The sequence below is a fragment of the Pezoporus wallicus genome, unplaced genomic scaffold (genome assembly GCF_028554395.1).
Source record: "Pezoporus wallicus isolate ANWC-B61680 ecotype Strahan unplaced genomic scaffold, APGP_CSIRO_Pwel_v1 contig_6814, whole genome shotgun sequence".
NCBI lineage: Eukaryota > Metazoa > Chordata > Aves > Psittaciformes > Psittacidae > Pezoporus > Pezoporus wallicus.
In genome coordinates, this window is record NW_026639755.1 from 1687979 (window position 1) to 1715130 (window position 27152).

Below are 27152 nucleotides of genomic sequence, written 5' to 3' on the forward strand. Positions count from 1 at the left end.
CAGCAACAGCTTCCTGGAAAAATATGAGTATTTCAGCATCTATAAAGTCCCCCCTTCGCTACCTCCAATCACAGGAATGCAAAATCTTCCCCTACTTTGGGCTTCAAAATGCTGTTTAATATTGCCACAGTAGCTCACAAATATCACTACCTCCACCAGGATGGGACTGGGATCCTTTCTATTCCCCAATGTAACATGGCACAGAAGCATAATGAAAACCCCCATTTGTTACACCTTCAGAGGGCTGTGTATGAGAACCCTTTAAGGAGGTTATCATAAACAGGGAGAGAGGTATAATTTATGAAGGAAGCTTATAAAACAGTTGCAAAAAATGGATTTTCTTTGTTCTTAAACAGCTTGTTATTCCCTCCCCCCCCCTGCCATGTGTGAGAACTACAACCGCATCTAAAGAGGAAAAGGAGCTGTGAGGGAGCCCTGTACCCCTCTCCCCCTGTTTATTATCTTCAAATCGACCCTGGGGTTGTTTCTGTGGAGTAGGGCTGGCGTTTGGTTAAACACAGACTGGGCTGAGCAAACAGCTTAAAAACTCCCTTGGACTTTCACTTCCAGCACTGTCAGCCTGCCACTGGCCCGTCTCACTTCACCAGCTGGAAGCTTTGTTTGGCAGCCAACTTGACCAGATAGCTGCTTGGGTTTGTGTCTGCTCCAAGAAGAGGAGGACCAGGAGAAGGATGACAGGCTTGCAGGTAAGGGGTCAGGCACGCACAGCCCACCGGTGCTGGCTGTGAACACCCCTTCCTTCTCTGCTGACACCGGTGCTTTGGTGTCTGTGTCATTTTAACGTGCCCCTCGTCTGTGTTTCAGAGTGTATGTTTTTAAAGTTCACTTGGGATAAAGGATTTTGCTGCATTTTGTCTACCAACAGGCTTGCTTTTCCTTTTCTTTGGAAATCATCCTTGGTTAGGCTGTACAGGCACAGGACCTCTTTGTTGTGGGGTTTGTCCTGCACACACCCTCTGCACACACCCCTTCTCCCCCCCTCGGCTGCCAGGAGGTGTTTCCCCCATCAGCCTATGAAATGTGGCTGGCAGCATCTACCCAGGTGTTGCAACCCTGACCCCTCTTCCTGGCAGCCAGGGCAGGAGCAGTTCCATTCCAGGGCAGCTCCATCACAGGGCACACTGGCACAGCGGGGCTCCGGCCGTGCCCTCTGCTCTGAGTCCCAGCACAGAAGCTGATGGGAGCTTTCCCTGCTGTCCTTTGGCAGAGCATGGGGGAGTTTAGGGAAAAGGCCAGGATGTGGTAGGTTTATGGCTTGTATGAAGGAACATGAGACCCACATTCCCAAGCCTCATCAGCACCTCGCAGTTGTTTTGGGGCTGTCGGGGTACATGGGTAATGTTGCAGCAGGCAGGAGTGGCAAGGGCTCACGGTAGTTCTCAGCAGCTTGTGCAGGGCCATCGTGTTTCTCCCCAGGCTTTGGGGTTGTTGTTGTTACTAATCCTCTTTCTAGCTCTGGATATGCCTGAGATGGGTATATCTGTGTGTGCTCCTTCACCACCTTCTCTGATGGTTGTTATTTTACAGTGCTCCTGCAGGTCTTACTCATCTCTGAAGAATCCTGTCTCCTCATACAGTAAAATTTTGCCATGTTTCTTTCTTGTCTGTCCCTGACACCCTCCAGCTCTCACCACCCTTTCAGCACTGGGGCATCCTTGCTTCTGTACCACTCTAGATGAGTGGCCAACTGGTTTCTGTCATGGCCGTGACAGCATCTTTCCTATCCATCTTCAACTCACTCCTAGCAGGCCCTACCGCCTTGCTGGCTGATGTGACTGTGGCTCAGGTTGAGTGTGAGTCTTCTTCCCAGAGCTAGCCGTGGGAACAGGTTGCTCTGCCAGCACCTCCTCTCCTCTCCATTACATACATCTGTACCCTGTCACCACCTCTCCCCACCCCATCTTCTCTTGGCATCTTTTCTTCAAAGCCATTGTTTCACCCTTCTTCTCTCCTCCTCCTGGCTTCTGTCCCTCTCGTGCCTCCTCCACTGTATGTGCTGACTCACCCTGGAGCTGGGCAGGTCCTTTCAGGAAGGATCTGCCTCTGGACTATACCCAGCACATTTGAAGCAGAGGGTTGGTGTGATGGTGGAGGGATGGCATCTCCTGCAGGGGATACTGGTCCTGTGGCACTGGGGCAGCACCAGTGCAGAGCTCTGTTTTGGGTGCTTTGATTTTACCTGACAAGGAGGCTGTGGAGCTCTGCACAGAGGGTGAAGGACCTACTGTGCTCATTGCCCACATGCTCATGGCCCTATTTCTATGGGTTAGTGTTAGATGCTTCGGTGTTGACTGGACTGAGCTGATACAAGGTGCCATGTGTTTTGTCTAGAGATGAATGCTGTTTTCCTGTGTTCTGTAGCAGGAGCCGATAGAGAAATGTATTATGCAGTGTTTGAAGAAGGGCCTTAATTATTTTGCAGTTTGTGTGCTCAGACTTCAAATGTGTTTTCCCCATACCTGCTGTCTAATCCTGTAAACAAAAGGTTATGGTTTATAGGTCAGAGCGTGACACCCATTGCTTTGAGTCGTGGTTATTCCAATCAATGAGCTTTGCTGAATTTTTTACGCTGTGCTGGGCTTTTATCTCTCCCATTTTATTAGAAAACTACAAAACAAGAAACAAAGTGGAGGCAGATGAATTCCTAACATCCTCTTTGCATAAAAAGCTACAGGATCTCCAACAAAATAACAACAGTAATTGACAGCAGAACTGAAAATGAAAGATCAGAGAGAACTTTGAGTTTTACAGAGAAGCCACCTGCCCAGCTATCAGATTAGTGCCCCAAACCTACTCAATCTGGTGATCATAGAACCATAGAATGGTTTGGGTTTGTGTTGGAAAGGACCTTAAGACTATCCAGTTCCAACCCCCTGCCATGGGCAGGGACACCTTCCACTAGACCACATCATCCAAGGCTCTGTCCAACCTGGCCAGGGATGGAGCATTTACCACTTTTTTGGGCAACCTGTGCCAGGGCTTCACTGCCTTCACAGTAATGGACTTCCTCCTTGTATCTAACCTGAACTTCCCTTGTTTTGGTTTGAGCCCATCACCCCTTGTCCTATCACTACAGTCTGTCTAGATACTTAGAACATGGCTAGGAATTACGGAGACCAAGCAGACTCCTAGAGGGGGGTGACTTTGGACTAAAAAGAGTGATGTAGAGCTGTTGGAGCAAGTCCAAAGGAGGCCACAGAGATGCTTCAAGGGCTGGAGCAGCTCTGCTCTGGAGCCAGGCTGAGAGAGCTGGGTTTGTTCAGCCTGGAGAAGGGAAGGCTTCTTAAGGGGAGACCTTAGTGACTCAGTCACCTCCAGTTACTAAAGAGGCTGCAGGAAACGTGGAGAGGGGCTTTGGACAAGGGCCTGAAGGGACAGGTCAAGGGAGAATGGCTTTAACCTGCCAGAGGGGAGATTGAGATGAGCTCTTAGGCAGAAGCTCTTTCCTGTGAGAGTGCTGAGGTGTTAACACAGGGTGCCCATAGAAGCTGTGGGTGCCCAATCCCTGGCAGTGTTCAAGGCCAGGGTGGACAGGGCTTGGAGCAACCTGGTCTAGTGGAAGGTGTCCCTGCCCGTGGCAGGGGTTGGAACTGGAGGAGCTTTGAGGTCCCTTTTACCCCAAACCATTCTGTGATTCTATGAAAAACACAGTGCTGTTTCACAGAGAAGGGTTTCTTTCCATCCTTCCAGATTTGTTTAGCCCGGGAAGGATGCTCTGGTGTGGATGCTGAGCGACCAGAGAGGGGTCAGTTCCCCTGGCTTGGGTAACCCTGTGCAATGCAAACTGAGAGGTGGGAGGTGGGCTTAGAGAGTCAGCCGGGAGATGGGCTGTGGTGCTCCTGGCCCTTTGCTGCTCCCGACCGACCTGCACCAGCACGGCACCTCCGTGGTGTTCTAGAGCCCTGCAGCACGTACACCTCCGATGCACTCTGGGCTGGTGTGGCGCAGCTATTTTTGGCAGCCCAAAGTACTGTTTGACACTGACCCCTAAAGGCATGGAAAGGAGACGGACCTCTCTGAGGTCTGCCACAGGCAACGGCAGAAGAAAACGAGTGAATGAGAAAAGCTACACGGAAGATGCAGGCAAAGTCTTGGAGCCACACTCGGGGTGATATCCACCACTGTCAGGACAGTGTCTGCCCCCTGCAGCTGCATTCCTGCCAATACCATATTCCAGCCCTCCTTGCAGTTACTTGAGGATTATTCTTTTCTTGGCAAGGAAGATTTGATGTGACCCAGCAATAATGCAGCTGCTTCTGCTCCTGCTCTCAGGGCAGGGGTGATGCCACCTTCTCCCAAACACTGTGTCTTCCCCCTGCCCCAGCCTCCTGCGTCCCTGGGCCGTGACCAGTGGCTCTGCAGCCCACAGGGGTGCACAGCCAGGGAAGGCAGCATCTCTCCATCCAGCCCAGTGGGAAGCTGCCTGCATCCCTGCACTTGGAGCCAGCCAGCCCATGCGGGGTTGGGTGAGGTGCTGTGCAACACCAGCGTGGGCAGAGAGCATCTCCTGGCACAGACGCTTGCTGCCGAGTTGGTTTTCCATCCTTCCCAGGCCCAGGAGCAGGAGTGAAGGGGACTGGGGAATGTGGATAGGGAGGTCAGCTCTGCAGGGCACCCACTCTCGAGCCTGAGGATGGATTTCTCACAGCAAAATCCCTGTGCTAGAGGCTGCACACTGGTTACTGGGTACACAACCCACTGAAGAACGACACACCCTCCCCTCCCAGCTCTCCACCAGCTTTAAGTCCAGCATTTTCCAGGTGATGCTCAGCAAAGGAGCCTGTGTGTTGCATTAACCCTCTCCTTGCTGCTCTAATGGCAGAGCCTGCAGGGCCTTGCTGGCTGTCCCTCAATAAAATCACCATGCCCCCCTTCCTCCTCCTCCTCTTTCCTCTTTTCAGCAAGGCAAATGCTCCCACCACCTTTACTTTGTTGGATGCAGTGCGGAGGTCTCAGTTAATCCTGGAACTGCTGCAGTCCCATCAGATATTGCTGCATTTCCGTTTAAAAGAGGGGAGGGAAAAAAAAAAGCTAAAGAAATGCTCCGGTACAATACATTTGCCAAGGCTGCTTAGGTGACCTGCTGCTTTGCATATCAATATGCTTGTTGCAGAGCCCACTGGAGAGCAGAGTCCTGCCAATGTACAGTTGTTTGTAAGAAGGAGAGAAATATGCTCCCTGAACCAATGGAAACGGAGATGTTTTTAGGTCCAGGCTGAGCAGGGCTTCCAGCCAGCCCACCTGCCCCTGGGAATGGGCTGGAAATGCCTGAGGAAAGCACAGGGGTTTCTCAGGAGGTTTCAGGTTTGCTCTGCACAGGGTGGTTTCTAGGGGGGCTGCAAATTGCACGAGGCTGAAAGACCCTGGAGGAAGTAATCCAGGCGCTATCATAATGTAATGAACCCAGTATAGGGGCTTTGTCACCCCATCTCCCCTCCCGGGCTGTCACTCTGCATCTGCAGCTGATTCAGGGTTTCTCAGTGCTGGAGCTGCTGAGGTGCAGCAGCATCGCAGTGCCGCAGCCACTCCATCACACAGAGCGTGTGTGTCAGCGAGGGCTGGGATGCCAGGGCTCTGCTATCCCAGTGGTGCTGTGTGAAGGCAGACCCACAACCCGGCTGCTCTTGCAGCTGATAGTGAGGAGCAGTTATTTACATGGAGCTGAACTACTGATTGCTGCCAAAACGTCTCTGCATGCACACACAGTTCAACAGAGTTGCTTCATGCCTTTCTATAGTGTCTGAGGGGACTGTGTTTACATTTCTGTCAGGGCAAAGCTAAGGTCTCTGCTGTATCTGCTTCCCTGTGTATCTCAGGTGTATTATGGGGCTTTTCTCAGTGCTGCAGAGCTGGGAGCTGCATCCTCCAGGGTCCTGTGGCTTTTAGCCACACTCAGACCCTGGCAGCTGTAGCAGGGCAGGCATGGGAGGGCATGCAGGTCTGTTCCATCCATGGGTCTCTCAGAATACATCACCTAGAAAACCAGATTAGCACCTGGTAATAGATTAATTCTTGCTTAGTACCATGGTGAACAGTTCATACCCAACTGGGCAATACTTGTTTAGGGCAAATCAGTGACACAGTTCAAGTCTCAGCTGAGTTTCCCTTCCTTCCTCATCCCAACTGTGTCCTGACTTCTCTATTAATGGTCATGGGGATGTACTGCAAAAACCCAATAACCAAACAGGTCCCAGTTTCAATCCCTGAGCATCTGAGGACTCAGTGCATGAATTTGCAAGTCAGTCTGCAGATTTGGGAACATCCATGATTCAAGCAAAGTCAGATTTAGCTTGCATGCTGCTAGCACGCCTCCATAGTGTTGGTTTTGGTGTTGCAGTTCTTCCTATACCTCACCCTGTTGTTCTTGAGTCTCACTGTAATGTGATATTTGGCTTATTTCTCAAGTGCCTTCATGCCGCAGAGTGTGGTCAAAATAGACATGCAGATTTAGCAGGAGATCAAATCCTGACTGTGCTTCTCACTCCACCACGTGGTAAGCTCATGAAGCAAACCCACGAGCTATGAAATCGGTCTGGAGCAGTACACAAGTAGATCACTTGAGAAAGCCTTAATGCACACAAAGAGCCTGGGAAATGCCTGGGGAGGCAACGGATGGTTGTTTGGAGAGGGGTCGCTCGTGTTCTCAAAGTGCTGATGGGCTGTGTGCTTTATTTTACAGTACATGTCAGGATTTGGAAATGAGCATGTTTCTGAGGATCCACGCTGTCCAGGAGCCCTACCGGAGGGACAGGTACTGAGGGGTTTTAAAGTGCTTTATGGGAATGACATGGAACTGAGTGAAAATCTGTTCCCTGGGCATCTTTGCATCTTAACATGTTTCCTTTCTCTCTGCTACCCCGAAGTCTCCAGGAATCTTCTTCATTATTGAATAATAAGATGATGGCAAAGATCAGAATTAAAGATTCCCGTTCATCTGTTCTATTTCTAAGTTCCTCATGAGCTTCCAAGTCTCAACCTTGGGGGTTAAGACTTGCCTCAATTGCCTCAACAGCAGGTTTCTTTCCAAAAGGAGCCTGCAACACAAGTGGCTTGGCCACACCAAGAAGGAAGCCATTGGCTCTGGAACAGACCAGAGCAAAAGGTTGAAGGCTGGCAGAAAGACACGCTCCTGCAGGAGAGGCAGCTGTAGGAACTGGGTTCAATGGAACTGGCTTATGAGCCTTTGGCAGGAGAGCAGCGTCTTTGTAGGGAGAGGACATCAATGCCTATAGCAGTAAACATTCATTCTTAAAAGAAACTTCTGAACATGGTGAAAATAACTTACATGGGGTTGTTCTGTTTAAAGAGAGGAATCACAATCACTGTGATGCCACCCAATCTGCAGAGGCAAGAATGAAACCCTGAAGAGTGAAAGCTCTCCCATCTATCTCCTTTGTGCTGGTCTCCTTTACACCAGCACACGTTGTGAGGCTGACTGCGCCCTCCCTTGGATCTCCTGCAGTCCCCTGGACTTGAATGGCAGCATTTTATGCTCAGTCAGTGACATCCCTTGATTCTCTCTTTACCCTCTGTGCAGAGAGACCAGTGGAATTAAGGTCAAACAGGGAGCTGCACCCTTCATGAATTTTCAGGATCCCTCCAGTTCTGATGTTTTACACGCTGTGCGCCAGTGGGGGTAGTGGCACACAACACAAGGACACATTAAATGTGTATGTATGTCCTCTAGGCCTGCATTGCAGCCTGCAGCGTGCCCACAAGAAAGGCAAACCACTGTGCCAGATCAGACGGATGGCTCAGCAGTGCAGTGGCTTGATTCTGAGACTGGCTGTAGCAGATGGGGGGAGAAAAAAGTGAGAAAGAAGCACCTCAAATGTGGGAGATCAATAGCAGTGGCTGCTGCTCGGAACAGGCCGTGGGCTGTGTTGGATGCGATGGCCCAGAGCAGCAGGAGGAGGTGCTCTAGCCTCTGTGCCAGAAGAGTGAACAGAACAACCTGAAAAGGAGTTACAACAAAAAGCATCTCCAGTCCTAGGGGTGGATCCTTTCTCCTCTGCAGTGTTTGTAAGACTGGCATCTGCAGTACGGCTGCCTAAGATCAAATAAACAAGGGCTATTGATCCCCCTGCTTCACTGTATACCCATGCCAGAGAGATGGATTTTGAGGGCTGCAAGCTACATGGGTTATGAGAGCCTTACCTGTTCCTTCTGCCCACCGGTCTGGGCAGTGTGGATGGCTGGCATTCCCTAAGGACAGCTGATCCCCACAGCCGCAGCAGGGTGACAGGATGCTAAACTAGACCTTGCAGGGGGGGACTCGGAATAGCAAATGGTGTATGACTGTCCCACCAGGGTACTTCCTGCAGTTCTTGGATGCCTTTGCTTCTTGCTGATCTCAAACAAATAGATGCTGGCCTACTTAGATCAAAATACTTGGTTTCTGTTCTCTGTAAAGGAGGAATCTGCCCTTCAGTTACAAACACACAAGGGCTGCTAAACTTGTGCTGGTCGTACCCACGGCTCTGCAAAGGGGAAAGTGCCCACTTTGTACTCCAGTGCAGAAGGCCTGTGGCAAAGCAAAGGCTCCCAGGAAGGTCACTCCTGCTCTTGGGCAACAAATGACACTGCCCGGAGGAAGCAGCACACCTCCGAAATGCCTTCTGTGAGCACCCATTTCCCTGGGAAGAGGGAAGAAGGAGACGGAGGTGTTTAGTGCACAGGAGAGGAGAAACAAAGGTGCAGCTGCTGTATGTCTTTATCAGCCCTTTGGAAAGCCAGCCAGACATTGATGCTGTGGGTCAATCCCTCTGCACACTTGGGTCTCAAAAACATTTGTGCATAACAACAGTCTGCTTTGCAGTCTGTAAGTGTTGGGAATAATCCCCTTTTCCCTGGTGTTTTGATTGCCAGCCCTACTGAGCACCACCCCTTGCAGCTTGCTCCAGCAGCAGGTGTGTTGCCTCAATGCCTGTGCCAACTCCTTAGGGCACCTGTGTGTCCTCTTGCTTGTGGGAATTGGATGTGGGGTCTGTCTGGCACCCGTGGGGCACCCAGCCTCATAGGAGCAGGAAGACACAACTACCAGGGCCGATGCATAGATTCAGCACGGCTCATCCCATGGGATCAGGGTGCTGGGCGCCTGCCAGGGTGCTCTTCCAGGGGTTCCAGAACTAAATCCCTTGCTGCTCCTTCTCACTTCTTGTTTTCCCTTCTGCTTCCATTCAGAATAACCCGCAGGTCTGCCCGTATGGCCTGTACGCGGAGCAGCTCTCAGGCTCTGCCTTCACCTGCCCCCGGCCCACCAACAAGAGAAGGTACCGTGACCCCTGGCCGTGGGTGGGTGACATGGGGTGCTGGGGTGAGAGTCGGGAAGCCATGGGGTGGCTGCAGCTCTGCCACCAGCGAGCCAGGCGGGTAAAGAGCCTCCTCTGTGCATGAGGAGAGAGGCAAGGGCAGAAACCCACTGGGGAGGGAGAGGAGCAGCTATGGGAGGGTAATGGGTTACGACAGTGCTGAGCAAGGGGGGATCGGGATGGGAAAGAAACTGGTTTTATGAGCGAGGTGAAGAAGGGGAAGGGATGCTCACAGGGACCAGATGGTCCTGAGCGGTGTGTGAGTGCTGTGCAAAAAACCTCAGGGTCTCAGCCCTGCTGCTGCTGGGAATATATCACCTCTGTGGCTGGCACTGGTACACACCTAATGGAGAGTATCAAAACCAAGCCTTTGAGCAGGACTTGTTCCTCTTCCTAAAGGATGCTCCTATGCACCAGGGCTGATGAGGCACTAGCTCAGACTGTACCTTGTTTTGGGTCTGACCAGGGCCTCAGGCCAGTGCCAGGCACCCAGCATACTGCTTACCACCCCATGCTCCCAGCGATTCTAGGGCCAGCTTGTTCCAGCTGGCAGCAAACGTCCCAGAACTCTATTCTGGTCATCATGCTCTGTGTCCTGATCATCACGTTCTGTATCCTGGTCATCATGCTCTGGCCATGACCAGATTGCAGAGGAGGGGTTTCTCATTTTGCTTCTCCTGCAGCAGCTTTTCCCTCTCATCCGTTGTTGGTTCGAATGAAAGGCAAATGCATCATCTGAGCTGCCAGCAGAGCTCTGCTCTCCAGGCTGGTGCCAGCTTGTGGTGTGTGTGGGAAAGGGATGAATCATTGTTTGCTGCACGAAGATGTCCTTGATGGAAATTTTCCAGCTCTCAAGGGAGAGCTCCCTCCTCCCTTCTCCCACCTACCCAAACTGCAGCCACCTCTGGTAACACATCAAAGGCACTGGCAGCCCTGCCTAGCTCAGGTTTGCCTGATTACCTTACCTCTGCTGTCCTGCCTAACTAAAAGCTCAGCTTCAGGCTTGGCTGCACCTGTGCATGGTATGCAGGGGCTGCAGCCATGGATACAGGAGGCAGCAAGGGAGGAGAGTGATGGTCCAGGTGGTGCTGGAGGCATGGGGGACCTCCTACAGCAGTAGGAAGCATCATCCCACATAAAGCCCACATCAGATCCCCACTGATCTTCACTGCATGGGCTTGCTGGTGGTCCTAAGGGCATGGCCAGCCAGGCATAGGATGCTAATTTCAGTAACTCATCCAAATTCAAACACTGGCTGTGAACTTCTGTCTCCTGAAAGCTCCTCTGCACTTCCAGTTAGACAGTATGCTCATCCCTGTCTTGCCTGAACTGCTTTGTAGCTGTGTTTAAATAGGCTTTTATTACACCTCAGAGATTGCTGCATTTCAGCCACAGATAAAGCTGTATCTTTTATATATATATACACACATATGTATGTGTTTCTGAATGTAAACATATGTAATTATATGTAAACACACATATAGTCATTTACGTACATATAACAGCATATACTTGTATTTAGAGCCTATAATAAAAAGCCATCCCTCTGGAAGTCTCTGGCTGTGAGCTGGTATTTGATATTTAATACACCTTTTGGTTCAGTTGCTACCAATGTAAATGTTATCCATGCCTTTAGGAGCTCAATCAGCCAGCAGCCACCCACAGGGTCTAACCTCTTCCTCAGGATAATCCAGATCTTTTCCTTCTTTGTAGCTGGCTGTATCGGATCCTGCCTTCAGTCTGCCACAAACCCTTCGAGCCTCTCGAGGAGGGACACTTGACACACAACTGGGATGAAGTTGAGCCTGACCCCAACCAGGTAACAGTGCTGAAAAGACCCCTGGTCCTGCCAGGGACAGTCAAATATTAAGCTAACGAGGGGTACAAAGGCACTGGGCTGCAAGAGGTCTAAGGAGAAATGTAGAGAGCTGGAGGTCCAGCCAACACAGGACCTGGGTCCCAAATGCCACCTGCCCCTCACCTATGGGTCATGCAAGGAAGAACAGTCCTCAATGCGATGCTTGTTGCTTCCCAGCCTGATGGATGGTTGTGCTGCCCCCCAGCAGTGTCACAAGGTTTGACCTGCGCTACCTAGCATCTCCCCTGGGGGCTCCTGTTGGCTGCCTCTCAGGCTGCTCTTTCCTTTTCAGTGTCCCCCATCAGAGGCTGATGGTGCTTCAGCCCGGCAGGCAGAGCAGCAGCATGTCTTTGCCATCCATCTCCTCCTTCCCTGCTCTTTTGGAGAGGCTGCTGGCTGCCAGCCCATTTCTCTCTGCAGCCCTCATGGGAAATCAGGATTCATTCTGGAGAGTCTCACAGAGACATGGCATTTGTCTTCCTCTGTTACAGCCTTGCCATCATCTTTAATCATGATTTCTTCCCTGCCAGCCCCAGAACGTTCGGCTTTGCTGATCTGACTCTCCTCCTGCCGCTCTCTCAACATCTCTGAGCCTCCTCTCGTGGTCACTGGTTTTTATCCCTCTCAGTTTTGCCCTTTGATACATAATCATTAGCTATTTTCCAGCCTCCCAGCAGCTTTGCCATTTGTCTACTTTCCCAGCTCTGCTGGAATACGTTTTCCAGCCATTAACCGAGGAGGGGAGACAGGCTCGTATTTACGTGCCTTTGGTGGTGCTCCATCCCATATGAAGCGCCAATGATTTCTGTTACCACTTCGTCCATCCCTGATGCCCTCATCTTTCACAGCCCTCATCTACAATTACAGTTATGTATGATTACAGTAACTCCAAGATACCTAGCTCTCTTGTAAGCTCAAACCACTTACATTTAGTACATCTTTTACCTAGGGGAACAGCAACAAAGCTCCTGCCCCCTCTCTCACTGCTTTCAATGGCAATCATCAGACTCAGAGGGGTTATTTCCTAGCAGTAAGTGGGAGTCAACTTCCTGCTTTCCTTCTCATCCTCTCTGAAGCAGAGCCAGAGACTGGGTTCAGTCTGTTGGACAAGATGGACTCTTTCCTGTGGTGCTTTGTGTTTCACCCAGCTCAGTTGAGGAGCTTTCCCGATCGTCATCCATCTAAAAGGATGGCCATATGGAGCTACCTTATGCAAAGCCCATTGAAGTCAATGGGAAAAAAATATCCTCTAACGCTGCCTGAAGACAATAGCAGAGTTATGAAAGGCACAGGGGACAAAAGAGGAAAGGGGGTGAAGGTGCTGAAAAAATAGAGGTTGGCAACCGTGCAAGAAATGGTGGAAGAGACGCAAGCTCTCCTGACTGGAACAGAGGTGACCGAGGGAAGCTGTGATTGAGAGGCAGGGAGGACATGAATAGCCATACCAAACGCCAAGTTTAAAAAATCAAATGCATCAGCTGTGGCTGTTCTTGTCAGAGGATGCAGTGATTGGACAAACCTCAGGGACACAAGGAGCCTGTCATGTAACAGGTGCTCTCACCAGTCTCTTGCATCACACAGCGGGGAAAGAACACCAAGAGCTTCCCCATTTTAAGCACCTGGCACTGGCTGGGGCTGCCTTTCTCAGACTTCTGGCTCAGGGCACTTGTTCTTCTCTTCTTGCACTGGTGAAACCCAAATGCGGCAGAAACATGCAGGATGATGGGCATGCAGGGCCAGGTAGTGGCTATGCAGTTTACAAGAATTTTGAAGGATAGGGGCCAGACACCATTTTCAGTTGCAACCAATGGGCTGGATGACAGATTTCCTGCTTTCCTTATCCCACAGGAATGACAACTGTGGAGGTGTCCACAGGGACCAAAGTGAAAATGAAACTGTAATGCAGGAGCCGCATATACTTATAACTTTATCTGTAGGCTTACTGACATCTTCCGTATTCGTCAGTGAGAAAAGTTTCTTCTCTTTGGATAGTCTTTATACCTGACACCTATTTCCCTTCTTTTGCCCATTCTCCCTTCCTTTCTCTCCCCCCTCAGCCTTCAGGGTCTTCTCTCTTTGTCCCTCCACATCCTTTCTGTCAGTATTTCTCAATGGTTTCTGTCAACTGGGTCCCAATTCCCAACCCTGAAGGCTTCTCCAAACACTCTTTAGAGGAACAGTTCACATCAAGATACCACCGCTGCCCTTCAGAGCTGCCACAAAGTGAATGGGAGCTGGGGAAGGTTCCACTGCTGCGAATGGAGCAAGCTCTAGAGCACCTTCTGGCCATGCTTTGCATTGGCTCAGGTTCATGTCTGGAAGATTGCTGTGGAAACCAAGGAGAAACATGCTTTAAAGAAGTCCAAAAGCAAAGCCCATGTTCAGCACTATCTCACTGACTCCTCTGGGAGCGTTTGGTGTCTCCATCCAGAATATGCAGCTTCTCCAGTTGCCTCTCTCCCTCTGCTCAGCACCCAGCAGTGTGACCCTGAGCAGGACCCAGCATGGAGCTACCCAGGTCTCCCAGGGAGGAAAACTTGCCATGCCTGGCAGTAAATGGGATGAGGGGAGGAAGAGACAGGGGATGGATCCAACCCAGATGACCCAAGGCTGTGGTGGCGGGATGCCCTTGGGAAGCAGATGGCTTTGGAAAGCAGAGCGGAAAGGGACAAGTAGTAGGGCCAGGCCTGTGGTGCAGCTGATGCATTAGAGATGAGCCCCTGCTTCGCTCAGCTTTGCTGGCAGATGCATTCACTGGACGCAGTTCCCTGCTTCCTCTTGAGGCTGGCCCTTCAGGAGAGTCTGGATTTTGATTTGGGTTTGGAAACCCTCATGATGCTTGGGGAAATTCAGTATCTTTAGAATCCCTTTCAAATTTAGCTCAGACTTCACATAGTTCACATGTTTTGGGAACAGCAGGCACAGACACAGGGTTGCCCGAGCTTGGTTTTCTCACGGCAACAGCCCAAAAACATGTTAAGAACCATTAGGTCAGGTAAATTAAAGCAAGAAAATGTTCTTGATGCCCAGAGTCACAGGTACTTCCATCTGGGATCAAGAATCTTGATTCAGGGGTATATCTGGAACTGGCCACATCAACATCCTTCTAATTTGGGGTGTTTGGGTTGGTGTGCATTGAACTCACACCCCCAGAGAGGGTCTTTAGGCTGCAGCATCTTGTTCCCAAGAGTTGCAAAGACCCTTAATATGATCCTGAGCTTAACATGATAAATTCTTTTGACTCCTCCGGCACCTTCTGCCTGAGGATCTTGACAGGCTTTGCAAGAAATAATTGGTGCTGCTCACAGCTCCCACTCAGCAGGTAGAGATATTTCTGCTTCAGATGTGGGGAAAATGAGGTGGAGCAAACAGGAATGTTCCACTCGGGTCATGGAGGGAGTGAATCACTCAGCACAGAGTGGAGTACAGGACCGTAACAATTTGGCTGTGGAAAGCTGGCTCATCTGAATTTCTTTGCTCTCAGTGGTGTTGTTGGTAATAGAGGAAGAGACAGGTTTAAAATAGGGTTTTCTTTTTAACCTTGGCACTACACACGCCTGCCAATTATTTTACAAGATTATGATTAAAAAGGAAGAAAAACTTCATAAGCCAAAAGAAACCTGTGAACCAAATGAAGCAAGGCAAAGAGGAAAGACAAAGCTACCTCAGCTCGCAGAGGGCAGGGAAGCAGGGGGAGGATGAGGTTCTGCTTCCTTGTGAATTGCCACCATTTGCATTATAACCACTGGCATCTCTTTCTTGCTTTTTGTTTGCTTCCATCTAGGTCCGATGGAAACCCTTCGAGATCCCAAAAGCCCTTCAGAATAAGCTGGACTTTGTGAACGTAAGTTCAGGGGGATAGGGCATGGGGGATCCTCCAGCCCTGCTCCTTCGGTGGGGCTGTGGGGCACGTGGGATGCTCAGCACTGGGCTAACAGCACTGGTTTTGATACCACTGGGCTTGCAGAGCATCCATGGCAGGGGAGAGGATCCCAGATTCCAACCAGCTGGCAATGGACTTGATTTTCTTCATTGCCTTTCCAGGAACTCTCAATTAAAAAAGCCCCAGCCTCAGCTCTCCTAGTCTGTGAACTGGGACACACCAGCCTCCATGGATTTTTAAGAAACATTTAATATAGAATCACAGAATCATGAATGATTTGGGTTGGAAAGGACCTTAAGATCACCCAGTTCCTACCCCCTCCCATGGGCAGGGACACCTTCCATTAGACCAGGTTGCTTCAAGCCCCATCCAGCCTTGCCTTGACCACTGCACAGCTTCTCTGGGCACCCTCTGCCAGCACTTCACCACCCTCACAGTAAAGAACTTACTCCCTATATATAACCTGAACTTCCCCTGTTTCCGTTTGAACCAATCATCCCTTGTCCTATCACTACAGTCCCTGATGATGAGTCCCTCTCCATCATCCTTGTAGCCCCCTTCAGACACTGGAAGCTGCTCTGAGGTCTCCATTCAGCTTCTCTTCTCCAGGCTGAACAGCCCCAGTTTGTCTCTGTATGTGAGGTGCAAAACCAACATGTTTGGCAGAGGCCATACAAGGAAAGGCTGGTAGTGGTACGGGAAGCAGGGAGAGGGGGAGAGTCACAGCAGGGGATGAGGGGAGGAAAGGGGGCTGCCCCTGCCCTGCTGCCTGTGCTCACTCCTGATGGTTGGGTTTGCCCGTAGGGACTGCACACCCTGTGTGGTGCCGGCGAGCCCAGAGGACGCAATGGCATCGCCATCCATATCTTCGTCTGCAACACGTCTATGCTCAACAGGTCAGTGCCTGCTATGCTGGAGGGTGCTGTGCTGGAGTCCAGCTGCTCCCGGCATCACTGTCTCTATGTCCCTGTGCTCCTGTGTGCACAGGGAAGGTGCTCATGGTAGCCACAGCAGGTTCTGCTCCATGGCCAAGCACTGGGGGAGTGGGTGAGGAGCCACCAAGAGAAGGAGGGAGATGGGCATGGGAATGCAGCGAGGGGGGATGTGTTGCATCCAGGTGCTTTCATCCCAGAGCTGCTCCTCAGAGGTCAACATGACTCAGAGGCCTCTAGTGGGCATTGCTACCCCTGCAGTGGCTCCTGCAGGAAGTCAGCCAGGCACATTAAACGTCCCTCCTCTGCACTGGCCAGTATATTGCATTCACTGACTTGCAGATAGCATTTCTGGTGCCAAAGGGAGACCTCTGCCATGTCAATATTCCAGCTGTGGTCATGGTGTGAGCAAGTGCCTGGGGCTTACGTCACCTTGACCTTCCTGTTCTTCCTTTTTAGGTGCCTTTATAATTCGGATGGTGACTTCCTGATTGGTAACTACTTTGGCTTTTCCTTTCCCCCCACAAGGGTTTACCTGGGTTGCCACTTGCTTGGCATTTTGTTCTTCCAGAGCCCTGGGCCCTACAGCCAATGTTTGGAGGAGAGGGTTGGCTTTACCCTCATGCCATCCACATTGGGTGGTCTGGCACTAGCTGGGCTGCTGGGGAGGTTGCACTACTCTTGCTCAGCTCACAGAGCACATCTCTATGCCAGACCGCAACTTTGGCTCTGAGCAGTGACCCAGCTTCATTGGTGTGGTGCTCAGGGCTCATTTCCCAGTGCTTCCCAGGCTGGTATGAGGCACACCACAGGTGGAGGCTTTCTGGAAAACATCAACCTCAGGATTGATCTAGCTGATAGCTAGATGCCTTCATTGCTTCAGTCCAACAGTATCTGGCACGGCAGCTTAGCTCCCATGCTCTGCTAGCCTCAGGCAACCAGACTGCCACAGTGAGTGCTGAGGTTGGCACCTGAGGTGTGTACCTGCTGAAAAACATTCTGAGCAGTATCACAGAAGTCTGATATTTGCTTGTATCTTTCTTGACCAAGGGACAGAAATGCCTTCAGGTCACCAACAGAAACATTTCTCCCATCAAATAGCTATTAAATTGTTCTCACTCACCTCCCTCACTACCGTGAAGTAAAGGTGCCAGGGCAGGTTTTGTAAATCTGCTAGTTTTCCAGCTCAAAATGTGAGCTCTCCTACACCAGACAAGTCACAGAAAAGAATGCAGATATTAGAGAAGCATTGCTTCTACCCTTGGGAAGCAGGGAGAATTAGTTATTCCCAAGCATCTCACACTGCTACAGTCATGACAAGGATGGGTACATGCACCGTTTTGAATAAGGATCATGAGACAGACAGGTATGGCCCCAAATGCATCAAATACCATTTATTTGGACTGTGGCACAAACACTACGTCAAGTGACCACGAAGTAATGGATGGTCCAACCTCACACAAGTATGCTGTTACTTAGGGACCATGGGGCTGGTTTCAAAGCTCTCCCTCCAGTGTGGTCACCTCTGTTGCAAGGCTCTGCAAGGGAGAGGGAGCCCAGTCCTGCTGTGAAGCAGGGCCAGAAAGAGCCCATTGCTCTTCTGTTCAGCCTGGGTGCTCTGGAGGGGCAGAGAAGATGGCAATCACCATGTTGCTTTAGCTCTTCTGCCTGCATTTTGTTTCCACAGTGCCCCAGCAAGGGAAACTGCTCATCACAACCGAGTTTGGGAAGATGCTAGTGGAGCCCAATGAAATCTGTGTTATCCAGGTAAGGGCTGACTGCACCCTGTCTATAGCTCAGAGCCCGATGCTGGAGCAAGCCAGCTCCTGCATTCAGCCATTCATGGTTTGTCAGCAAAGTCCTGGGAGGATCCTAGTTATCTTCCTTTATTTTCCAGCAAGGAATGCGTTTCAGTGTGGAGGTTTTTGGAGAGACCAGAGGCTACATCCTGGAGGTGTATGGAGCACACTTCGAGCTGCCTGACCTGGGACCCATTGGTAACAATCTCCAGTCACAGCTGCAGTGGATTTCATAGGGACAGACATGAACTGCAGGCCCAAATCTGCCCTTTTATATCCTATGAAATGCATCCTCCCATGCACATGCTCCTTCACAAAGATGCTTTCCACCCATCAGAGCAAGCATCCCCTTCCAAAAAATGTGACAGCCCAGTTGTCTCAAGATTCCCCTGTCACTGAAGGGAACGCTTCTCTCCCACCCCTTTTTCCACTTTCTCTCTTCCCTTCTAGTCTGCAAGTCCCCATCTGCTAGCTCTGAACCTGTTCCTACCAAAAGAAACTCAAAGGCCATCATCACTGATGCCTCTCACTTGTAGATGTGGCATAAACTGGGGTGATAGCAAAGAATTTACTTGGTAAAAGGAAAGACAGATTTCAAAGGCAACAGATATTCTTAAAGCCCAGTTTTAGATGTAATCACATGTTTTTTTTTTTCCCCATCCCTGTTAATGGAGGCACCTTTGAGCTCAAGAGCCTAGAGCACGTTAGTGTCAGAAGCTGTTCCCCTTGGAGAACTAGAAATCAATAACATGAACTGCACAGCACTTGGATCAGCAACACGTTCACATCTCCATGTTGTGCTGCCAGGGGCAGATCTGTGTTCACTGAGCACAGGTCTAGCTCTCATAAATCACAGCTCCTCTGTGCCAGCTGCCTCCTGCTCTGTGCAATGTCCCATATCGCAGAGGCACAGCTTCTTGCTGCAGTGAAGATACCACGAGGGTGCTTGGCATCGAAGCCCCACCATCCCTGCTGTGATTTCTGGAGCTGCTCAGCTCAGCTTATTTACTTTCCTTATCAATTATCTCAGGGAAGGGAAGTGAAACTCCCCTTGTAAGAGGTAAAATACAAAACGGGTACCAATAGTTCTCCACTTTCAGAGCAGTGTTTTGGGATTGGTTGGTTTTCATTTTCGGTTGGGTTGTTTCTTTTCCCCAGCAGACTAGGCTTGTTTTACAGTTCTCAGTGAGAACTAAAAGACTGGCCATGCTTGAAGTAAACCACCTAGGTATTATCAGTCAGTAACAAACTTGGCATGGCCCATCTGCATTCAGTGCGCCTTTGCAAACATCTCATGGCCATAGTGAAACTGAAGCCGGTCATTCTTGCAGTGGGGAGCTGATCTGATTTGCAGCTGTTTGTTGGGATTTCTCCCATCTCTCCCGTATGACATGCTGGGCACATCTCTTTCCACAAGGAGCCTACAATGATTTTTTAGCAGCTTTTCTTTCAGCTAGATAAGATTACCTGTCTTTACCCACTTCCTACACTCTCTGCCTGCTTCACTTGATTATTGATAGCGCTGCCCCAGCCTGTTTGTAACAAGCTTTCCCATTAGCTAGTTTTCCAGACACTATTGGACTTTGGGGATTTGGGGCTTTAGTATTTTTTTGATTTTCAGAAGGCAGGAATCTATTCTAAAGTTTACTTTCTGGAGAAAAGAAAATGAATAGAACTTGCCTGTAAACCTTTTCAGGAGGTGGTAATTATAAGAGCTCCTCTTCTCACCACCTACCCACCTTTCCCTCAGAGACCAAGATCCTTTGTATTTCAGTCTTACTTTATTCTAACTTCACTTTTCACTTGGAAACTGACAGCTGGAGAAAAGCACTGGCTGTTAAACCTTAGCAGCAAGTAGTAATGTCTGCATTTTTATCCAAGAAATTCAAAACCACTTTGTAACAATAATACTAATGAGGTGAAGAAGAACACTTCAGCACCCATATGGTGCTTTGCACTTTGAAAACGCTCTCCTCACACTAACCAACCCCTCAGTGTGCCCAGAGTCTGTAGGTATATCACTAGCCCTTATATTATTACCCTTTCTGCAAGCATTTGGAAGTGTATTTGCCCCTCATGACATGACACATAAATTCTGCGTGGCTAAAGGTCCAACCAGAAGGATGTCCAGGAACAGAGAGCAATTCACCTTCCATTTTTTGTAACAGAAACATAGAATGGTTTGGGTTGGAAAGGACCTTAAAGTTCATCCAGCTCCAACTCCCCCTGCCATGGGCAGGGACACCTTCCATTAGACCAGGTTGCTCCAAGCCCCTGTGTCCAACCTGGCCTTGAACACTGCCAGGGATGGGGCAGCCACAGCTTCTCTGGGCACCCTGTGCCAGCTCCTCAGCACTCTCACAGGGAAGAATTGCTTAATTTTTGCTTAACTCCTAGTTGTTACATGCCTTTAATTGAAGATGACATACTAATCTTGTTCAGAAGGCAAATGTCTTCATCACATAAGGGAAGCATGGACTTAAATACTGGGATGTATTACAGTTACATCCTTATTGGAGCAGAAGAAGTACATGACTATTTCAGGTTTCCTTGTGGGCCAAGCAGCAGCAGGGTCATTCATGATGCAGAAGGGCACCCACAAAACCAGGGACTTGCACCAGCCTCTCACTTTACTAGCAGTTTGCCCAAAGAGCTTTGGTATCTCTCTTTTGCAGGAGCCAATGGCTTGGCCAACCCGCGTGACTTCTTGGTGCCCGTCGCATGGTACGAGGACCGCCAAGTGCCGGGGGGCTACACGGTGATCAGCAAGTACCAGGGCAAGCTGTTTGCAGCCCAGCAGGTGAGGATGTGCCGGGGGAACAGGTAATGCTGAAGTGCAGCGACTGCCAGTGTGTGGCCTGGGGTATGCAGCTTGGTACCCTGCATGTAGTCTCAGGAGGTCCTGCCAGGTTAAGTGGAGCAGGATTTCACCTGATGGACCTTGGTTTGCTGGGACAAACATCTTCCCAGCTGAGGCGCCTCAGTCTGGAAAAAAAGAAGTGCTTGTGACGACTTGGTTGCCCAAAGACTCAGTGATGGTTTTTGCCTCACTCTTTCCATACTGTTTACAGTGATAGGGTAGGAGAGAGAAGCTGGGGCTGCTCTGACAAGCCAGGATTTCCTTACCAGAGAGCCAGTGCTGCAGCTGGCCTTGTTCAAGCACTGCCTGTGCACTCAAAAGACGTTAGAGAGCAAGCCCCAGCGGGAGGGCTGAGGTTCACCAAGTGGAAATTGTAAGGAAAACCACATCCTTGCAGTGCTGGGCTGTGCCTAAAGGGCTTCATGCTCCAGACTGATCGTGTACATCTCCCCAGCACTAATTAGGCAAAGAGCAGTGCCCTGCGTATGTGCAGCAAGTTGGAAGGCTGTATATGGTAACCCTTTGTCTTTTTGCTTTGGTAGGATTTCTCTCCCTTCAATGTTGTAGCCTGGCACGGGAACTACACACCATACAAATACCATCTGGAAAAATTCATGGTCATTAACTCTGTTGCTTTTGACCATGCGGTAAGTTCTGGAGCTGGGCAAGGCAAAGCGATGCTTTGTGGATACCATACCAGGCAAACCCCTCCTGAGCACAAAGGGCCTGTTAAAGTGCTCTAAGAAACCCAGGGAAATTTCTTCCACTGCTTTCCCTGGGCCCAAACCAAGCTCTTGCAGAGAAAGACATCCTCCTTTGTGGTACAAAGACATAACTGGAGGTTGGTCAGCTTCTTAAGCAGCTTTATGCAGCTTAGCGTAGAATTCCTGTGCCCAGGAGGAGGGCTGAATACTGAAGCCAACACACACTGTGCAATCAGCCAAAGGACTTTTGCTTCATGTTCTTGCCTTAATTTATTTCTGGCAATTGCACAGACTTCTTGCCCTGGTTTCTCTGCGCCCAGCACTGAAATTCATTGGAGGAGCTGGCAGCTTTCACTGCAACCATTTCTAGGTCTTGCAGAAAATAACTAAAGCCAAAACTAATGTGAGCAGCTCTTCTAAAAAGGAAACCATCCCAGTGGGAGAGGTGCCTGCAGCGATGCCATCTCTTGGCACTGCTTCTGTAAGTGGGTGTGCAAGGAGACTGGAGCACTTCTAGTGAGAAAACCAATGGAAAGTATTGTATAAACTCCAGGAGAACCTGGCAGTAGAAGGATGGTTTGGGGATCAAAGCCCAGAACATCACTTTACTGGACTAGAGACTTCAGAAACCTTTGAAGCAAGGCCCAATTTCTCATCAAATTTCTTCTCCTTGATTGTAAATGAACAGGGCTTGTGGCTAAATGTCTCCAGTAGGATGTTCCTGTCCTCTGGAAACAGTAAGGAAGAGGTGCAATTTCATGGTAGGAGGAGTACTAAAGACTGCTCCTGGAGTTACAGTACCCATCTTGCAGGGCTGTCCCTCCCCTACATCTGTGTCGCTGGCTCCAAGGGTGTTTGGCCAGGGTGGGGAAGGCTCTCCAAAGCTGCTCAAAGGAAGAACCATCCAGTCCCATCCCCCATGTTCAGAATGGGATCAAAATGCTGGGTGCTATCACAAATCTCACCCACACCACCAGCTGTAGGTTGCAAGAAGTGTTTAGGCAAGGGAGAAGCTGTATCAGGCAGGCTCTACTGGCTGGATGACCTGAGCAGACAGCTGGGGGCCCTGCTCTGTTTCATGCCTTTTGCCTTGCTTTTTTCAGGATCCTTCTATTTTCACTGTCCTGACAGCCAAGTCGACCCGTCTTGGAGTGGCACTCGCTGACTTTGTCATATTCCCCCCGCGATGGGGGGTAGCTAACAACACCTTCCGGCCGCCTTACTACCACCGTACGTCTGCTCTTTGTTGGTTGTGCTTGACTACAGGACTGCAGAGACAGAAACAAGCCTTCACTGATTTGAGAGCATGTGTAGGGAACAAGCAGTCTGATTTGTTGCCCTTGGCACCATTAGAGTCAGCTTCTAGGAGGCAGCCACTCCTCCCTGAAAAATGAACAAACCCAAAGATGTTCCTATTTAGAGCATCTCAGGAAAACTCAGAGGTGATAGACTGGTTGTGTCTGCATAGATAGATGCATGTGTACTCAAGGGGCTCCCATGGAGACTGGGTATTGAACTTGGCATTACACAAATTCATCAGCAACTATCCTGTCATCCAGCCATGAATTACTTAATCTCATTAGAGTACAGAGATAAAGGGGAATGTGCTATCACAAGTGGTGAGAAGCACAGAGAGATTTAGAGCTGCCCAAGCCCACATATAGGTCAGATCATTACAGTGAAGGAGTGAACTGGCTTTCCTGAGCCCTTCTTCACCACCTGCACAGTTATAAAGGTACCTCTGGCATTTAAGAAGCCAGAGGTCAGGAACTGGGCTCCTTCTCAAGCAGAAAGGTGGTTGATGTTTTGGGGATTTGGTTGCCATCACCAATGCTGTTTCTTTTTGGTGGCAGTTTTTGGTTCCATTTTGGCTGAGCATGGCCACATGTTGCATTGAAATCCAGTTCTACACAAAGGACTGCCCTTCGGGGTGGGGATGAGGCACCCTGCTCTGTGAGACTGAGGGGGAAAGCTCACCCATCCTGCATCCCTTCTGTCTGCCCCATCTCAGAAGCTATCAAGGTCATACTATGGTCACTTTGAAGTGCGGAGGGGCTTTCTGCACAGTTTAATAGCCAGCTTCTCCTGCTACTTAGATATATTTCCAAGCCTCTTGAGGGCTGGCAGAATTAGTGTCACTTGCAAGCATAGCAGGCAGCTGTGCAGCCATCGGAGTAAATCTCACAGGCAAAGTCCTGCCTCATCATTCTGCTTTCATTCGCAGTAATGAGTGTGACATGGAAACATGTCTCTTGACATGCTGGGATAGTGCCAAGTCACTTTTGTCAGACCCTCGGAGGTGAGACATGCTGCGTGTTAATCAGGATTAAGGTGCTGCTTATCGACAGAGCTTTGCTAACCTTCCATGGATGCACTGTGAGCCATAACAACCATGAAGTTGTTCAGCCTTGCTTTGTCTTTGGTAAAAGACAGATGAATTAACTCTCATTCTCTTCTCCATGTTGTGATCTAAGAGTACCCATGCAGAAAGCTACCGCAGCTGCTCACTTGACCACAGTACCTCAACCATAGGCTTGAGCACTAAGTTACTGATGAGCAGGTTGGTTGTCTACTCTATCCCAGCCATGCAGCAGCAAAGCTTGAGTGGGTAAGGCAGCCGTCTGCCAACAGTCAACAGTCAGACAACAGTCAATTATCAAGACACTGCACATGTTTGTTCCCTCTAAAATTAGTGCTGTGATGAAAATCTTGTACCATTAAGAGAGGGAGAACAAGACAGAGCAGCTCATTTTCTGTCTTGCATTACCTTTGCCCCAAGTATAAATACGGCAATGATGGGCCAAAAATATTCCCCCTAGACACTGCAACAATTTCATGTGCAAAGGTGGTGCAGCTCATAAATACTGACTTCTCTTGGTCACCTTTCTACCTGCTTGGAAGCTGTGAAGTACTCCTAGGGTCCTAGGATCACACATTGAAAAATGTTTGATGCAGTTTTTATCCTGTGGGCATACGTTGCACCTGTGTCTGCGAGAGTACTTGTGCAATTCTTTCAAGGCTGCACTTAATATCTAATGGCCACTAAGGGATTCTAATGTCACAACATCCTGCTTGTAAGAAGACAATGTGATTTCACCAATAGGGAATGGAGCACACCTAAGTTGTTGGGGGTCATGCAGGAATGAACAAGAAACTGGACTCAGCTCATCTCTGAAGTCCCAGCCTTGTTTCCTACCCACCTGCCCATGCTTTCTAAGTGATGTTATGAGTCCTCTCACAGAAGCATTGGCAGTTCAGGTCTTGGGGCCTGTACGGCAGCCTGAATGCCAAGCACTAATGAAAAGCTTGTAACAAGCCAGTCTTAATGAGACACTGACAACTTGGGATGAAAATTAATGAATGTTTGCATACATATGCAGGCCAGTTCTGCTTTGAGCTAAATTAGTTTTGTTGTTAAACATTTCAGACCTGGATTGTACTTACAAAGCAAACTAGTGGTTAAAAAGGGCTATAGATAACCTAGCTACAGAAGCATGTCCTGGTTTTGCAAAAACTGACCACTAAGCAGAATGTTGCCATATTGTTTAGTCACATCAGGTCTGCTAAAGGTGAAAGGCAGTTGGGATGGCAGTTGTTACAGTATTTCACATGCAGGGAACATAACTCAGTGAGTACTGAATTATTTGATATAGCCATCATCACCTAAGTTAGTGGTTTCAGAGGGTATACTTATTCTTCCTCAGGGAAGGACAGCATTTGGCTCCTTGTCTCTGGTCATACAGTATCTCTTGAGAAACAGGTAACACAAAACAAAAGCATAAGGTACTGAAGGGGCTGGCTGGACTAGAGGGGGTGAAAGGGTATAAAACAAAATGATTCCATGCTTATATCCTGGGACAGCAGACCAGGCTCTCTTGCCAGACTGTTGGCCCTGCAGTTTGTGCCTGTAACACAGGGATGATTGTACAGACCTTCGTTTGCAGTACTTTAAGATATCTAATCCAAGTCTCTAAATACCAGGTTACACTGTGCAGTCCATGTGCAGGTGTAGTACTTACATAGCTTGAGGTGGTAGGGAAAGTACAGGAGTACCATCAAGGAACCTTCATCAGGCAGCTGTATTTCTGAATCCAGATAATTAAGAGTGGAGTAAAACCTGTACAGCTTTACAAGCATTGCCTGTAGGATCCCAGATGGCCTCTCATGCGGTACCCTGCTTAGGAACCTCCACTCCACCCAGCCCAGTTTAGCTTGTGGGTTTCGAAGTGCTAATAGCCCAGCTGTGATGTGTTGCAACCTCTTCTCTCTGCCTCCTGCAGGGAACTGCATGAGTGAATTCATGGGGCTCATCAAAGGCCACTATGAAGCAAAGGAGGAAGGTTTCCAGCCTGGAGGGGCCAGCTTGCACAGCATGATGACTCCTCACGGGCCGGATGCTGAGTGTTTTGAGAAGGCGAGCAAAGCCAAGCTGGAGCCTGAGAGGGTTGCAGAAGGGACCATGGTAAGGAGCCAGTGGAGCTAGTAAGATTTTGAGTACAGCATGGCAAGTACTTGGACAAAACTGCTGCAGCATTCTGCTCCCAGGAGCTGCCCTGGAGATATGGGATGGCAGCAGCTTTGCTCATCTGCCCACGTACATTGTTGCCTGAGCAGGAAGCTGGGACTTCTCATGCTGCTTCAGTTTTGTCTTAGGCTATGGACAAAGAAGTGAAACCCCTGACTGTCCTCCTTTCTCCACCCCCTAAAAACCTAATGATGATGATGAGCAGACCTTGAACTAGGGCTTTTGGAACAACCTGGCTTTCCTGGGCATGAAGGGAGTTTCAAAGTCACTCCTGGGATCTGCTTAATACCAGCATTGCAATGCCGGCTCCAAACAGCTTTCTCTCCCCAGGCTGAATCAAGCTGTTTGTGGTAGAGCAAAGCCACCCTGTCTGGATGTAAACTCCCGCTCCCTTGGCCTAACCTGCCTTCCCTCTTCCCAACAGGCCTTCATGTTCGAATCATCCCTCAGCCTTGCCATCACCAAATGGGGCCTCCAGACCTCCAAACGCCTAGATAAAAACTACTACAAGTGCTGGGAAGCTCTGAAAAGCCATTTTAACTCTAAGCGCAAGTAAAGAGAAGTACCTGTTGCTTGCAGTAAGTGAGCGAAGGCAGGGAAATCCAGCATACCTACGTGGGGTGGCACGGTTGACTCCAGCACAGAATAGCATTTCCAGCAGCCACTGAGCCACGAAAATGATGATCCCTATTTAACTTGGGAAATGCAATAAAAAATGCACCATTATTCTTAACTTTCAAGTATCCCATTAAAGCTTTCCTGGTGACACGCTGAAGCTGAAGTATTTACACAGCTCTCATCGCACACAGTTGGTGTGAATGCTGTACCTTGTGTGGACACGAGGAGACAGCCAGCTCCCTCCACAGGGCCTCCTGAAAATGTGATGTGTGTTCCACAGGGAGCAGCTAGGGATCTACAAAGCATTTTATGCCGTCTGTAGGGTAGAACTTTACAGAGCTGAAGGCTCTACCATACCTAAGCCTCCTATTACAGCAGGCCACTTCAACCTGCTGATCTGTGGATAGCTGCCAAGGGAAGACTTTGATTGTCAGAAAAGTAGACTGCAAATTAGAAAAGGTGGGAGAATCCAAAACACTTCACTGCTGAGGGAAAGTTTCCTTTCCAATCCCACGCTCCAGCCATCCTTCAACATTGACTTGTTTGTCGGTACTTGTCAAATATCTCTCCCTACTCAAAGTTCTGATTTGCAGCACAGCAAATGTGAAAGGGCTTGTCTGGCCAGTCCAGGCATTTGTTCC

The 27152-nt window shown here is 49.5% G+C and overlaps 1 protein-coding gene across 1 annotated transcript; it reads left to right on the forward strand.

Moving 5' to 3' along the window:
- The first annotated feature begins 570 nt into the window (after nt 1–570).
- HGD (homogentisate 1,2-dioxygenase) lies at nt 571–26626 on the forward strand. The gene is made up of 14 exons (XM_057415995.1): nt 571–707; nt 6701–6772; nt 9205–9293; nt 11046–11151; nt 14975–15034; nt 15878–15969; nt 16465–16499; nt 17693–17772; nt 17903–18002; nt 20480–20604; nt 21207–21311; nt 22472–22598; nt 25649–25830; nt 26318–26626. The coding sequence occupies exons 1-14, from the start codon at nt 693–695 to the stop codon at nt 26447–26449; spliced, it is 1320 nt and encodes a 439-aa protein (XP_057271978.1). The 5' UTR covers nt 571–692; the 3' UTR covers nt 26450–26626.
- The last annotated feature ends 526 nt before the right edge of the window (nt 26627–27152 follow it).

Bases quoted from the DNA above. Each gene is read 5' to 3' on its own strand.
- HGD (XM_057415995.1), top strand. The intron at 15,970-16,464 runs GTCAGTGCCTGC...CTTCCTTTTTAG, and splicing joins AACACGTCTATGCTCAACAG to GTGCCTTTATAATTCGGATG. The intron at 22,599-25,648 runs GTACGTCTGCTC...TGCCTCCTGCAG, and splicing joins CCGGCCGCCTTACTACCACC to GGAACTGCATGAGTGAATTC.